Here is a 13,579-nt window from a genome sequence, read left to right as displayed (position 1 = left end):
GTTCTGAAAACGGTGGGGTGTGGGGAATGGTGGCAGCACTTCCACTTTATAGTATTTCATTGTTTGAATTTTTAACAAAAATGGCTGTAATAATTTAAACATTTAAAGTCAGCGAGTAACAGACTTTGACAACCCAAAATGCCTTCTTCCGGGAAGGAATATGGGCCTCACTGTTTAGACTTTATATAATTTAGCTCTTCAGAAACGATTCCTGCCACATGGATATTTAGTTGCTGCCACAGTTGCATTGATCTCAGAGCAAGTCTGTAGAAAATTAAGAGAGGCAAGGTGTCCACCTGAGTCTTTTTCCCTGTGGGGGTGTCATGAATTGAGAATGGCTGTCAGACCTACAGGCAGTAAAATACTGGCTCTCAGCCTGTTTCCTTATCTAAAAAATGGGTTGGTACCCACTGTTTACTCATACTCAAATGAGATGCTGAAGTCATGGGCACTTATTAGACATTCAAGAGGTGGCCATTATTAGTTTAGGTCCTTTCTAAATCTATCGGAAATACGACAGTGTTTTTGGTCAATGTAAAGACGTGATGGAGTACATGCTAAGTGAAATGAAACAAATCAAGACTTGTATTGGTTTACTCTCTTCTTCCCCCAAGAGTGTTTAAGGAAGGAATACCACCTGGGTCAGAGCTATTTGCTTCTAAGAGGGTATTCATTCTGACTATAAAATCAAAACACAATTTGTTGTGTTGTAGAGGAATAAAAATACCTTTAAATATGAAAGCATCCATATCTAACCTATAATCAAATTACAATATAGTTCCCCAAAGTTTAACAATAGTTAGAAAAGTAATTGGTTCTAATATCAATTTTTAAAAAATTTTTTAAATATTTATTTTTAGATACAGGGAAAGGAGAGAGGGAAACATCAATGTGCGGTTGCTTCTCTTGTGCCCCCTACTGGGAGCCTGATCTTTCCTGCAACCCACGCATGTGCCCTGACTGGGAATCGAACTGGCAACCCTTTGGTTCGCAGGCTGGCACTCAATCCACTGAGCCACACCAGCCCAGGGCTGAATATCAATTTCAATACCTCCCCAAATAGAATGTTCCTATTGAAATATCTACATCCATGGAATATCCACTAAAACAGCAACACACACAACAGGACCATAATTTTGTAAACCTGTGACTTGGCAGGAGACTGAGATGTATAAGTGAATCTTGCCTATGTCAATAATCCACTGCATTGTTGGACGGGTCATGTAACTTCTCCAGGTTTGCGTTTCCTCAGTAAAAATGAGGAGTGTGGGTGAAATGATCTCTAACCCTTCCTGCCTCAAAAGTCCACGATAAAGTTTCTCTAGCGCTCCCTTAATCCGAGGCACTTTTTCTCCTTGTAAACTGATCAAAGCATCAGATGTTGTCTCTTGTTCATTTTGAGAATGTGATTTTCAGCAAAGGACTTACTAAAACAAAACAAAAAACAAAACACCGCAACGAAAAGCAGACTCTGTAAAATCTGTCCTGACGGGATCTGACACCAAGGCAGAAATAAATTCCTTTTAAACGAGGAGCAGTGGCAGTGGGAGGCTAATCAATCACAGCATGTTTAAGGAACACGGTGTGGTGTGGTTATTTCTTCAGGGCTTTACATCCACTCTTCTGTTACAGCAGACTACATGATTGCTATAAAAGGTGACCCCTAATATCAGTGCCAGTTTATTGAGTACGTCTGTACCACTGACTCTTCTTTGCTAAGTTACTTTTGCCTTATCAGTGTACTCTCGCTTGGTTTGCGCATTATTGAGAACTGTTTTTATCCCAGACCTTCTGTAGTACTTCCAACCTTTCCTGGATAATAAAATATTTATTAACGTGTGTTGAGGCTGGAACTCTCATGGAACATGTGGAAGAAAAGTGTGTACCCACCTTTCCTCTTCCATGGTTCAACCCCATGATGTGGGACATGTTAACTCTGACCACTTTTCTGCTTAAAGCCACAGGAAGATACCCTTTTCATAGATAAAGGACATTTAGTTGAGTTCCCACATTTTTATTACTAGCTTTATAAAACTGCATGTAGATCTTCCAGTTTTTCTCATGAGGATTAAGAGGGTTGGTTCACTTGATCATCAAAATACTCATGTGCCAATATAAGACAACTAAAAACAGGTTATGAGTCAAGTCTCCAGTTTTATGTGTTTTGCCACTTAACAATATTATGGTTAATTCGAGAGTCCAAGAATTCTAGACTTGGAATTTAATTCCACATTAAAACATATTAATAACTTTAGATGAACAAAGTAATTTTTTGAAATGAAACTTTTTAGTAAGAAAGTGATCCTCAGCAGAGTCTCACTACAGTTACAAAGCAAATATAAAACCTCCGTTCCCAGATCTTTGTACACGTGTTGTAATGCATATACATGTCTTATTGAGTCGCACAGGGTGAGAATCTCTGCGAATGTCCTTTTCTGGTAAAAAGAGTTGATGAGAACTTTGCAGAACATCACAAAGGCGGGTGGAGGACAGGGGCTATATCTTTTTACCACTGCCACCTTCGGGGTACTATCACAATGCTTTTGCACACAAACACAATAAATGTTCACTAAACTCAACTGGAGAGGTTACATGGAACACATACAAACAGCTCTTGATATAGCATATAATACTGTAACACAGTTTCAAAGTCAAGATTGATAGTTTATTCAATGAGGTAGATAAAAATACTCAAAAATAAAATCAGAAGTAAAGTATTTTCTGAATGTCTACATATAATGGATTTATAATGTATTTTTGAATTTATACAATGTTACATGTTTTCATAATTCTTGTCTATTCAAGCACTTTTCAATGTTTAGTATACTTATTAAAGATTTTTATTTAGGCAAAGTAACCACTAAAAAGATATAAAGCAAAATAACTGATTTTATTTCTTGAATGCCTATGTATTTACAATCATAAAAATTTTCATGCATTATAACTTATGAGATGCTACTCTTCACAGTTATTTAAAATCTTAGGAAACCCAACTGAATTAACTTATGAAGAAATTAATGGCTGAGCAGAAAATATCGTTACCATTTTTAGCTTAAGATTTTATCATAATCATGAACAGCATTTAATCATGAATAATGTCATTTTACTTTTAAAACTCTACTTACACTTTTTAGATTAAAACCTCATACTGGGGCAGTAAGACTTTACTCCGAGTTACAGTCACATATGGAAGGGAGTTTTTAACTCAAGGTTTCATTATGGCCCATAGTACAAAGAATATATTTTCATGAGGGATACATGATGGATAGCCAGCAAAAGAAATATGCTAGCAGAGGGTAGTAAATTGCCCACTAAGCATGCACTGAACCAACAGACTAATTTAAAACATGGTAAATCCTTGATTATTGCCAGCTTTTCTATAATGTTCAGGTTCTCAAAGGTCACTGAATTTTATAATTATCTCCAAACAATTTTCTTCATGGTCATTTAAGCTTTGTCTAAACAGCTGAGTATGTTGCCAAGCAACGACACCATCTCCTCTGCTCAATTCTGCTTCCAAAATAACTTCAGTGGCTCCATAAAAATCATGATAGGAGCGAAGAATTTTATCTGTGGGAGGAAAAGAAAAAAATAACACTTTGCTCTGGGAAACTTAAAGAACATAAAGGATGGCTTTGGAATGCGTTTTATATACCTTACTTGTAGGTAAACGTCAACACTTAAAAAATAAATATAAATACCAATTATTCTTTGTGGAGGAAATGTGTCCTTTGAAACAAAAATGATTTTTCTTCTTCCATAAGCCTTTCTATTAGAATGAGGTTATAGAGACTTTAATTACATTTTTTTTCTGCAATAAGATGAATAATTGTTGGGTAAGAAAAACTCAAAACTACACCTCAAGTACGTACAATCACTCTTCAGATGGTAAACACACACAACGCGACTAACCACACCGTGACCAGCTCCCGGGTCAGATGCTTACCGCCCGACAGCTCCACCCGTGCGGCGTCGCCCCGCAGGGTCCACTGCACCACGCCCGTCTCAAAGGTCTGGCTGCTGGCTCTCACGGAGACGCTCTCCACTTTCAGGCCAACCGACCCGCACTCGCACTTCCAGGAAATACGAGCAGAAGACGATCCTTCGTTTCGGGCCAAATACACCTACAAAGTAAGAGGGGGAAAAAGGAACCGTCGGAAATACTGAAATAGTATAGAAAACACATACAGTCAAAGTGTTACTGTCACAGGGTACTATGTACAAACGGTTATTAAAAACCTAATTTTTTCCCACTGGAAACAATTTTTACGTTTAAAAATTTTTATTAGCAGTTTTCCCTATAGTATCTTTTGTGTGGAAGAAAGATATTATTTGAACACAGCCCAACAAGTACAGCCCTAAAGAGATGCATGCTAACTAAATTTGGTAAATCATATTTTTTTAAAATTAATAAGTCCAGCTATTTAAACTTGATGATGAATCCTGCTGAAAATGAAAAATTCTTTTAAATGCAGTTATTTCTTAATGTGTCCTCTTTTCAAAGTCTGCATTTTCAGATAAGCTTTCTTAGGTGAGAGGGGCCATGTCCTCTAAATCAAAAAAAAAAAAAAAAAAAAAAAGAGAAAGAAAAGAAAAAAAAAACCCCCACCATAACAACAAAGCACAGAGCCGCAGTCACTGCTAAGTAATGGTCTAATAAAAGGTAATATTCGTGACTGCCTCCTACCTAGTACACTCCCCATTCCTTCATCCTCAACACCCCTCACCACTTTAAATCTATACTATTAGGCATCCAAGTTCATTGCCTGCTTCCAGCTTATCTCCTCTTAGTTTCATCCACACTCTTCAAAACAATGATGTGAAAACTGACATTCCCAGCCAGATCTTCCACAGGTAACTGCATTCACTCAAGTTCAAACCTCTAAGGATCTGACTCTTTAGTTATTAATCCCTTGTGTCCAAACGTCCCACAATAATCTGTGCATTTGTTTGAAATAAATCTGGGGTGAAGCCCTTTCTTCACTTATACCACACTTGTCATACAGTCATGAGTTTGTGCTCATCTTTCTGCAAGTGCCTAATGAATGTTTTCAAAACCCCACTTCCTTCATATCATTTGCCTGCCCTAGAATGTACAGCAAACACCTGGCTCTTGTATTAAATCTAAACTCTCGGCTTTCATGGTCCTCCGGGATTTTATCCCGCCTTGAAGTGCCAATATTCCCTTATTCAACTGTAACTATTTTACTTTCGGTGTACTTGCATAATCTTAACCAAATCATAGCTCTCTGGAGGCACAAGATCTGAATTCATAGGCAGATTTAGTAAGTAGCATTTGAGTATTAAAAATGTGTACACACATACATATTCTTTCAGAAATGTCAAATCTGCTTCTCAGGGGCAAACAGAAGTACCATATAAAACCCATCGTGTGAGAATGTCCTACTCCATGTCTTTAGGTATCAAGTGAAAAAAAAATCACTGCTAGCATTCTACTGATATCCCATTCTATTTGGCAACTTATGGTATTGTTCCTCCAGGTTAAATATGTCAGGTAATATAATTTGAAAGTTTTTAAAAATCAATGCGCTGGAGATTATAAAACAACTAAACAATCACCCTCCAGGGAAAATTATTTGAATGCATTCGACTAGATATATATAATCAACAACGGTCACTCTGGATGACAAACCTAAGTGTATGGAACTGTCAACTGCTCCACCACTGAGGGTCAGGGCAACCTCACTGGAACGTCCCCTGATGCTCACGTGTTCCTACTGCACGCTCCTCTGACAGCTGTTTGTAAGGAGACCCTGCGGCTCAGGGCTGCACCAGTGCTCCCTGGGAGTCCTTTGTCTAACCTACCCCAAACAACTGACTATCCACAGCTGAACTCTGTCTTCAAAGAAGTGGCTTAGTAAAGGACATTACCTGGAAAAGATAAGCCAAACAGCAGGAAGAAAGGCGGGCGGGGGGGGGGGGGGGGGGTGAGGGGAGGCTGGAAGGAAGGAACTAGAAGGCGAGGGGAAAGTAATCTTACGACAGAAATACATTCAAATTCTTATCTCAGTATACACTTCTATGTAATGGATTTTCAGGGCTCAGTGGTTTCAAATGTCCCCCCAAAAATGTGGGTATAAAATATGATAGGCTGAAGTCAGGTTAGTTTCAAATTTCTAGCTTATCCCTCAAACTGTCTGAATTATACCAGGTGGCTCTGGGCCAGAAGTGTGGTTTTAACTGTCAGAGGAGGTTTGTGAGAATTGCTGAACTTGTCTTAGAGAATCACTTGTTCTGAGACTTACATTTTTTCAATCCTAAAGACATCAGCTTTTAAGACTATATAGTTAAAGCATAAGATGGTTCATCACTGAATTCTTAAATGCTTAAATAAACAACCAAACATATTGTGAGCAAATAAAAGGTCTCAGGCTAAACAAATGGCATATGGAGGTAAAACAGACCCTATTTATATTGAAAATTCATATTCATGTGATTATATTATGTGAAAATCTTTTTCACATAATATATTCTGTCTGGAGCATTTTAACCAATTTATTTTGATTCAGCATTTTTAGAGGTGGTAGGGAGTTACCAAGAATATGCACACTTAGTTTGGTCATTTGAAATGTACCAAAACAATAATATTTACATATACTTCCAAATGTGGTCCCATATGTAATGCCAATAGAATGAGTAATTTTAATTTATTTCAGAGAATAATATACTTTAAGCTCTCAAATATTCAATTTTTGTGTTGAAACCCAAAAAAAGCACTTTTGTAACTGGTGGGTGTTCCTAAGGTTGTGATGTTAGACAACTTTTTGACTGTTGGCTTTTCAAATTCATCATTACTGTGTATAGTTCTACATGTATGTCTTTGCAATTTACGGGACTACTAAGAGGTGAGCATGGCTACCCCTGCGTTAGCAGCAGTGACATTACAGAAGTCATGGAGTTTTTCGCCTACTGACTGAAATCTCTATGGCGCCCCCCAGTGACCCACCCTTGCCCCTCTCTGGCGTCTGTAAGGCCATGTAGACATATCACGACCTGAGGGTGGGAACAAGAGCGTGTGTCTGTGGACTAAGGTTTAAGTTACACCACTCACAATGTACACAAATGACACTGGTTCTTTGGGTTGTGTCTGTACCCACTACTTTCAACACAGAACAATCTGCATGTCAGGTTTTTCATGTTCACATTCTACAGGAGATCTCCACTTAGAAATGTTCTGATTACTGCAGGCCAGGCTGGTCTGCCTGTTGCTATGGATTCCCAGAGGTTTGGTTTGTACTGCACTGTTTGAAGTTTGTATGCTCCTAAAATTATTCTTCTGTTTAGGCTGCTGGGATTAACTCTAATTAAGTTCACTGCACAGCAGACACTCTGTAGTCAGTCATTCCTACAGATATCCAACAGAGCAGTTGTATTTCAAGAGATTTTAATTTAATGCTGGTGAACTGGTGTTGTTCACGAATCTTATTTTTGCTTATTCCACATTATGACTGAAATCAAACATGAACCACTATCAGTCCCCACTGTAATCTTTCTATTCTATGCTTCTGACTTTTTCCATCTGCAGCTCCTGGGCCGCTAGTGTGATCACCTCCTCTCCTTGCCTGAACTTTCATGGATTCCTATTACATAGGTGCCAGGTTATCCAAGTCCCTGGGACCTGGCAACTGGTTACCCCTCCACTCTCATTTCCCACTATTGTGGCCCACATTTCCTACGACTCACTCTTCCCTGGACGGAGCTGCTGTTTCTCTCCTCTGTGATTTTGCACATGCTATTTCTCATGCCCCCAGACACCCTCCTCTTCCACATCTTGTGCTTTTACAGCAAGAAACTCTCCGTCTGCCTGCTCCTCCAAAAGGAGTGGAGTGGTATCTGCTCCACTCAGATATTACTTCTTCTGCAAGGTCTTCCCTCAAGATGGGACAATAGCTCTTCCTTCTGTCTTCTCTCCCTTAGTACACGCTCCCAGCACTTACCGTACTAATGTAATAAATAGCTGGTCAATGTGTTTTTCTCCTGCACTAGCCTATGCTCACCTTGAGGTTTGCTTCTTAATTCACCTTATATCCTAAATGCCAAGTGCAATGTCTGACAATGTGCATGTTTGCTGAATGAATAAATGAATGAATTCCTGACATAATGCCACATATCAAAAAGTGCTAAAATGACTCTACTGACAAAAAGACTGATAAAATTGCTCAAAAATGCAAAGTATGTAAGAATGTCCAAGGGACACAGTGTGTATGAAGACAAGGGTTACTATGGTGGTCTCCATAGCCATAGGGTGGTGCCGATTTCATGCCATACACACTCGGTCATTCAGCAAACTTTACTAAACATTCTTATACATCAGATACTATGACAGGTAAATGGATACTGAGAGTAACACAAAAGTGGATAGAAAAACACAAGGTCTCTGCCCAGAGAATGTTTATAATCTAGTAGGCAAGAAACAAATAATCTCTTCCTAGGCATATTTTTTGAATTAATGTCACGAAGGAGAGGTACATGGCGTAAGTCAATAAAGGGGAAAACGAATTCAGTTAGCTGGGAGTGGAGGAGTAAGGCTTCAGCCCAGTTCTAAGGACAGGAATAAGTTAATCTAACTAAAAAGAAAGTAAAGGAGGTTCTGTGGAGAGGGCAGAAAGGCAGGGCACCGCAATGCAGGGTGGGGTGGGGGCGTCATGGTACAAGGCAAGGCCAGAGAAGGCCACAAGGGCCAGACTGGAAGGGACCAGGACATGTGCAGGGAGACTAGTTGGGAAGCCATTAACACCACCTTTACTTAGGTGTTACCATTTGCCTCGTAAAGAGTAAATTGGTCTTGATGCTTTTTATATTCCTTTCAAATCCACACATCACTGAAGAATGTACTTGCTAAACAGTACACTGCAGTAAGTCCCTGTGCTCCTGGGAGCTACCTCTTTGAGAGAGTGAGAATGTGTTCTAAATACCCAAGAGCAGGCTGCATATGATCTGCCTTGATTCCAGGCTGGAGATTATGGAGGCAAGGTGTGGTAACAGTCAACGTGAAAGAATATTAAGTACAAATTGGCAGTTACAAAACAGTCACAGGGATATAAAAGTACAGCATTGGGAATATAGTGAATAATATTGTTTTAACTATGTATGGTGCCAAGTGGGTACTAAACTTACTAGGGGGAATGACTTCGTAAATTATACAAATCTCTAAACACTATGCTGTACACCTGAAACCAATATAAAATAATACAAAATGTCAACTGTAAGTGGCAAATAAAAACAAAATTAAAAATAAACAGAAACAGGCTGCTTCTATTTAGTGGAGTCAGACAATCCCTAACTTGTGGACATGATAGTACAGAACTAAAAATACTGACTTGGGGGAAAACTCAAGTTTTAATGTTAATATATTACTTCTGACCTATTAGTCTCTACAATATAGTTAAGATTCTAATATTTTTCTTCACTTGGCACTAAATATTGTAACCGAAAACTGATCCACTCAACTTCAAAAAAGATGCCCTTTGTAAAAGCCTATAAAGGCATAACTTGAGTAGGGGCCTGTTTTTCATTTAATCGCCTTTGCATCTCATTTACATTATTTAAACCTTTCTCATACAATACACCTCCTCTGGCCACAATGCTCTATTTAGACATCTCAAAACATGCCATGTACTCCATGCTCTCCCCCTGCTGTTCCCCCTGCCTCACGAACACCTACTCATCCTTCAGCGTCCAGCTCAAATGCTGCCTGCTCTGTGGCGCTTTGCCCAACTCCCACAGCCAGAGCTAATTACTCCCTCCTTGGTGTTTCCATAGCAATGTGCTGATATCCTTATTATAGCACTCTTCATCACAGTTAAGTTGGCTGTTTATGCTTGGGTTTCCCATTAAGACTGTGAGAGCAGGAACTGTACCTTCCTCTTTCCATCCATGTAGCTGACAACAATGCCTAGCGCAAGAGGCACCCAGTAAACGTCTGCTGATGGACCGATGAGTGAGCGACACAGGGAGGACACGGGCCACACAGCAGACCTGTTTCTCAGCACGCCCTGCCTTCCGCAACACAGCACTGCTTCCTCTGCCTTCACTCTCTCCACTCACACTGGCAGTTGGGAAGAATGGCATGCCGGGCTAGTTTAGTACTTGGATAAAAAAACATACCCGTTCTATACTGCGTTCTGTTCAGAAAAGTCCTTTGGGGAAGAATAGTCTTCCAGAAGTTGTTCAGTGCCTGTCATCAGCTATAAATCAATTACAGGCACAGATATAGATTCAAATTTTAAAAATTTAAATTGTATCTAGTTTTATTTTTTATGTCCTTCTTTAATTAAAGAAGAAAATTCCTAAATCCACAATTTTAAAAATGCTATAAGCTGTTTTTGGTTTAATACAAAAAGATCACCAAGATAAGTTTTAGAACAAAAACTTCTGACTGGGAAAAAACCAGGGACCTCAGGTCTCTGTATGCCTTCTGCACTCTGATTGGTGCCTGCTACAACAGCACAGAGTAGTAGGTGCTCGTAACACTAGCGGTTTGTTCATCCGTGACTCACTCTTTCATCTATCCAGTGTCTCTAAGTGAACAACTCCCTTCCCACTCAAACACTTGGCAAGCTAACTTGAAAAGCTCTCAGTAAGTTCATTAACTCCTATGAAAATCTATCACTAGCATAGTTAGGTCTGTCAAGGCCACTTGAATATTCATTTGAATAGCTTATTTTTGGTACGTATCTGAGAGGTGGGGCAGGTTAACAGCAAAGCCTCTTACTTGTTACAGATAATGAGAGATGTAACATGAAGACTGGCACATGGGAACGACGCCAGGGCCAGCACTGCATTTCTCTCATCTTTAAGACAGAGTATTAATAGCCAACATCACTGCTGCATCATCCACATTATGATGAAATGAAAGTGTATTAAATGGTTAGCTCCTGGGACTTTGAACTGAATGCTATATCCCCTAACAGACTGTCTTTGGTAGGGAATCAATACGTACGTGTGAATAAATTAAATAACAATATACTTCATATATTTAAGCAAAAACTAGTCTCATGGATTGGTCATATGCCTGATTATTTTTCCCCATGAAAGTATTAAATTTAGCCTCCTTGGTGAAAACAGATACTTCCTTGTTACAAACGCAAAAATTTCTTTTGGTCTCTTGATTAAATGTTGGGAACAGAATTTCTTTTACAGGGTTAAGGAATACTAAAAGTAATTTTGACATATCAGTTTTCACATTACACACAACTGGAAAATGAAGCCAATCTCGATCTGTTTAAACAATGACAAAGGTTATAAACAGTTCCGTGCAGTACGTTACCATGTTCCAGTCTTTCTCAACTTTTCTGAATATGGACTCCATTTTCCACACACCATTCTCCCATCCAGAAATGATTTGATTATTATTAGAAACTCGAACATAATGATCTTGCACAATATTGTAACAAAGGTGAAGCTGTTTAGAAATCTTCTCATTTTCAGAGGGGATGAACACAGTTTCTTTATTCTTAAAAAGAAAGCAGAGTTACTTTTTCAAAGTAATGAAAGATATATATATATATTTTATAAATATGGGGGGAGGGGAGGTAGAGGGAGGGAGGGAGAAAAAGGGGAACAGAGGGAGGGGGAGAGAGAAGGATGGAGAAAGGGGGGGAGAGAATTCTATGTAAAACAGTAAGAGATTTCTTCAAGTTGAAAATGAAAAATTGGGCCCTGGCCAGGCAGCTCAGCTGTTTAGAGCATCGTCCTACTTGTCAAGGTTGCGGGTTGGATTTCCGGTCAGGGAACATATGTGAAACAACCAATGAATTCATAAATAAGGGGAACAACAAACTGATGTTTCTTCTCTCACCCACTTCCTCTCTCTCTAAAAAGGAAATGAAAAACTGGTGCCACTGAAAACTTTGGAAAATATTTTATAGGTTAAACATGATCAGTATGTTAATATAGCAATGACTGTTACAAAACAGAAAAGGAGAAGTATAAATAATAGCTCTGACTTCACCTAAATTCATTTATTTTTCTTCATTTCCATCATTACCATACCCTAATTGGACTACTACAATTGTCTCCCAAAGCTGACTGCCAGATTTCAAATTTTACCTTTTCTGACCATGTGTCACGCAGTAATTAAAGTAAGTTTTTTAAAAAATGTAAGTTGCCCTGGCTGGTGTGGCTCAGTGGACTGAATGCTGGGCTGAGAAACAAGGGGTCACTGGTTCGATTCCCAGTTGGGGTCAAGGCATCTGCTTGGGTTGCAGGCCAGGTCCCCAGGGTGGGCCGTGTGAGAGGCACCCACACACTGATGTTTCTCTCCCTCTCTTTCTCCCTCCCTTCCTTTCTCTCTAAAAATAAATAAAATCTTGAAAAAAAATTGCAGTACAGCATTTCCTTGCCTAACTCACTCTGCTGACTTCCACTCTGCACCTTCACCAAGGCTTACAGGGCGCTGCATGATCTGGCCCCTGCCTACTTCTCCAACCAGGTCTCATGTTACTCTTCCTTTTTGTCACTATGCTCCCACCACTTTACTTCTCCTTTAGTTCCCAAAAAAGGCACTGCTCGTTTCTGCTTCAAGACCTTGACACATGCTGTTCCACTGTCTGGAGTGCCGTTCTTTCTATTTCCCACATATCTGATTCTTTTTCATCCTTCAATCCTCCACCGAAAGCCATTTTGGAGTGTCCTTTTTTGACACCCCCAAAGCAGGAGAGTGTCTAGGTGCTTGAAACAACTGTATACAGGTGTGTAACAGCTCATATTTTACTTTAAAATTATTCTACCCACAAATAAATCCATGTTTGTCTTTAATGTAAAACAGTCCCCAGAAATCCTAAAATCACTGATTGAATCTCAAGTTTGAGAAGGATGATACATTTATCCAATCTTTATGTGCCACTGATACAATGGTCCCTCTCGCTTAGATGGGCATAGTAGCATTTTGGGTCAGATAATTCTTTGTTCTAGGGGCTGCCCTGTACGTTGCAAGTCATTTAGCAGCATCCCGGACCTCCGCAATCATTTGATGCCTCCTCCCAGGTGTGACAACAACCAAAAATACCTCCAGACATTGGCAATGTCTCATGAAAGGCAAAGTCATGTACCTTCACAGAACCACTACTCTAGTCTGTGTTAATGTCTTGTTACAGTATTTACTAATCAATCAGGATAGTAGGCAACACTTTTTTTGTTACACATCAGATATTTTGGGTACTAGGTATTAAACAATATAAAAAATTCAAATGTACAAAAATCAGTAAGAATACACATCTTACAGACAGAAAGAAAAAATAATCACTGTCTTGAGTTATAAAGTAGTAACATTAAGTGCATAAATAAGAAGATCATACCCTAGTAGAACCTGTGAAGATTACTGCCATATAGTTAGAAGAAAAGCAGTTCATTATTTTTACAAATTGGTAGTATAAGTCAGTGTATGACACTGCAAAGAAGTGTGTAACAGCAAAGATATTTCAGAGTGGACATAAGCCAAATGGAAATAAAATTTAAAGCAGCATTATCTACTATTTTACAAAGGATAACTAATTGCAAAAGGGAAAAGAAAAAAATAAATGTTACTGAACATACCATGCATGCAACTGAACAAACA

At 39.0% G+C, this 13,579-nt stretch overlaps 1 protein-coding gene across 8 annotated transcripts in view; it reads right to left on the bottom strand.

The window, feature by feature from the left end:
- Positions 1-2,643: 2,643 nt before the first annotated feature.
- NGLY1 (N-glycanase 1) overlaps positions 2,644-13,579 on the bottom strand; it is a 44,208-nt gene continuing 33,272 nt past the window's right edge. For 7 of the 8 annotated variants that reach the window (XM_036030585.1, XM_036030589.1, XM_036030588.1 and 4 more), the window contains 3 exons: positions 11,291-11,476; positions 3,947-4,124; positions 2,644-3,570 (listed from right to left, as the gene is read on the bottom strand). In XM_036030585.1, coding sequence (XP_035886478.1) covers positions 3,395-3,570; positions 3,947-4,124; positions 11,291-11,476 — 540 coding nt within the window. In that variant the 3' untranslated portion in view covers positions 2,644-3,394. The remainder of the gene's footprint in view (positions 3,571-3,946; positions 4,125-11,290; positions 11,477-13,579) is intronic. The other variant, XM_028518127.2, reaches the window with a different exon arrangement.

Source organism: Phyllostomus discolor, chromosome 7 (assembly GCF_004126475.2).
Source record: "Phyllostomus discolor isolate MPI-MPIP mPhyDis1 chromosome 7, mPhyDis1.pri.v3, whole genome shotgun sequence".
Classification (NCBI taxonomy): domain Eukaryota; kingdom Metazoa; phylum Chordata; class Mammalia; order Chiroptera; family Phyllostomidae; genus Phyllostomus; species Phyllostomus discolor.
This window is presented reverse-complemented; position numbering and strand designations above follow the sequence as displayed.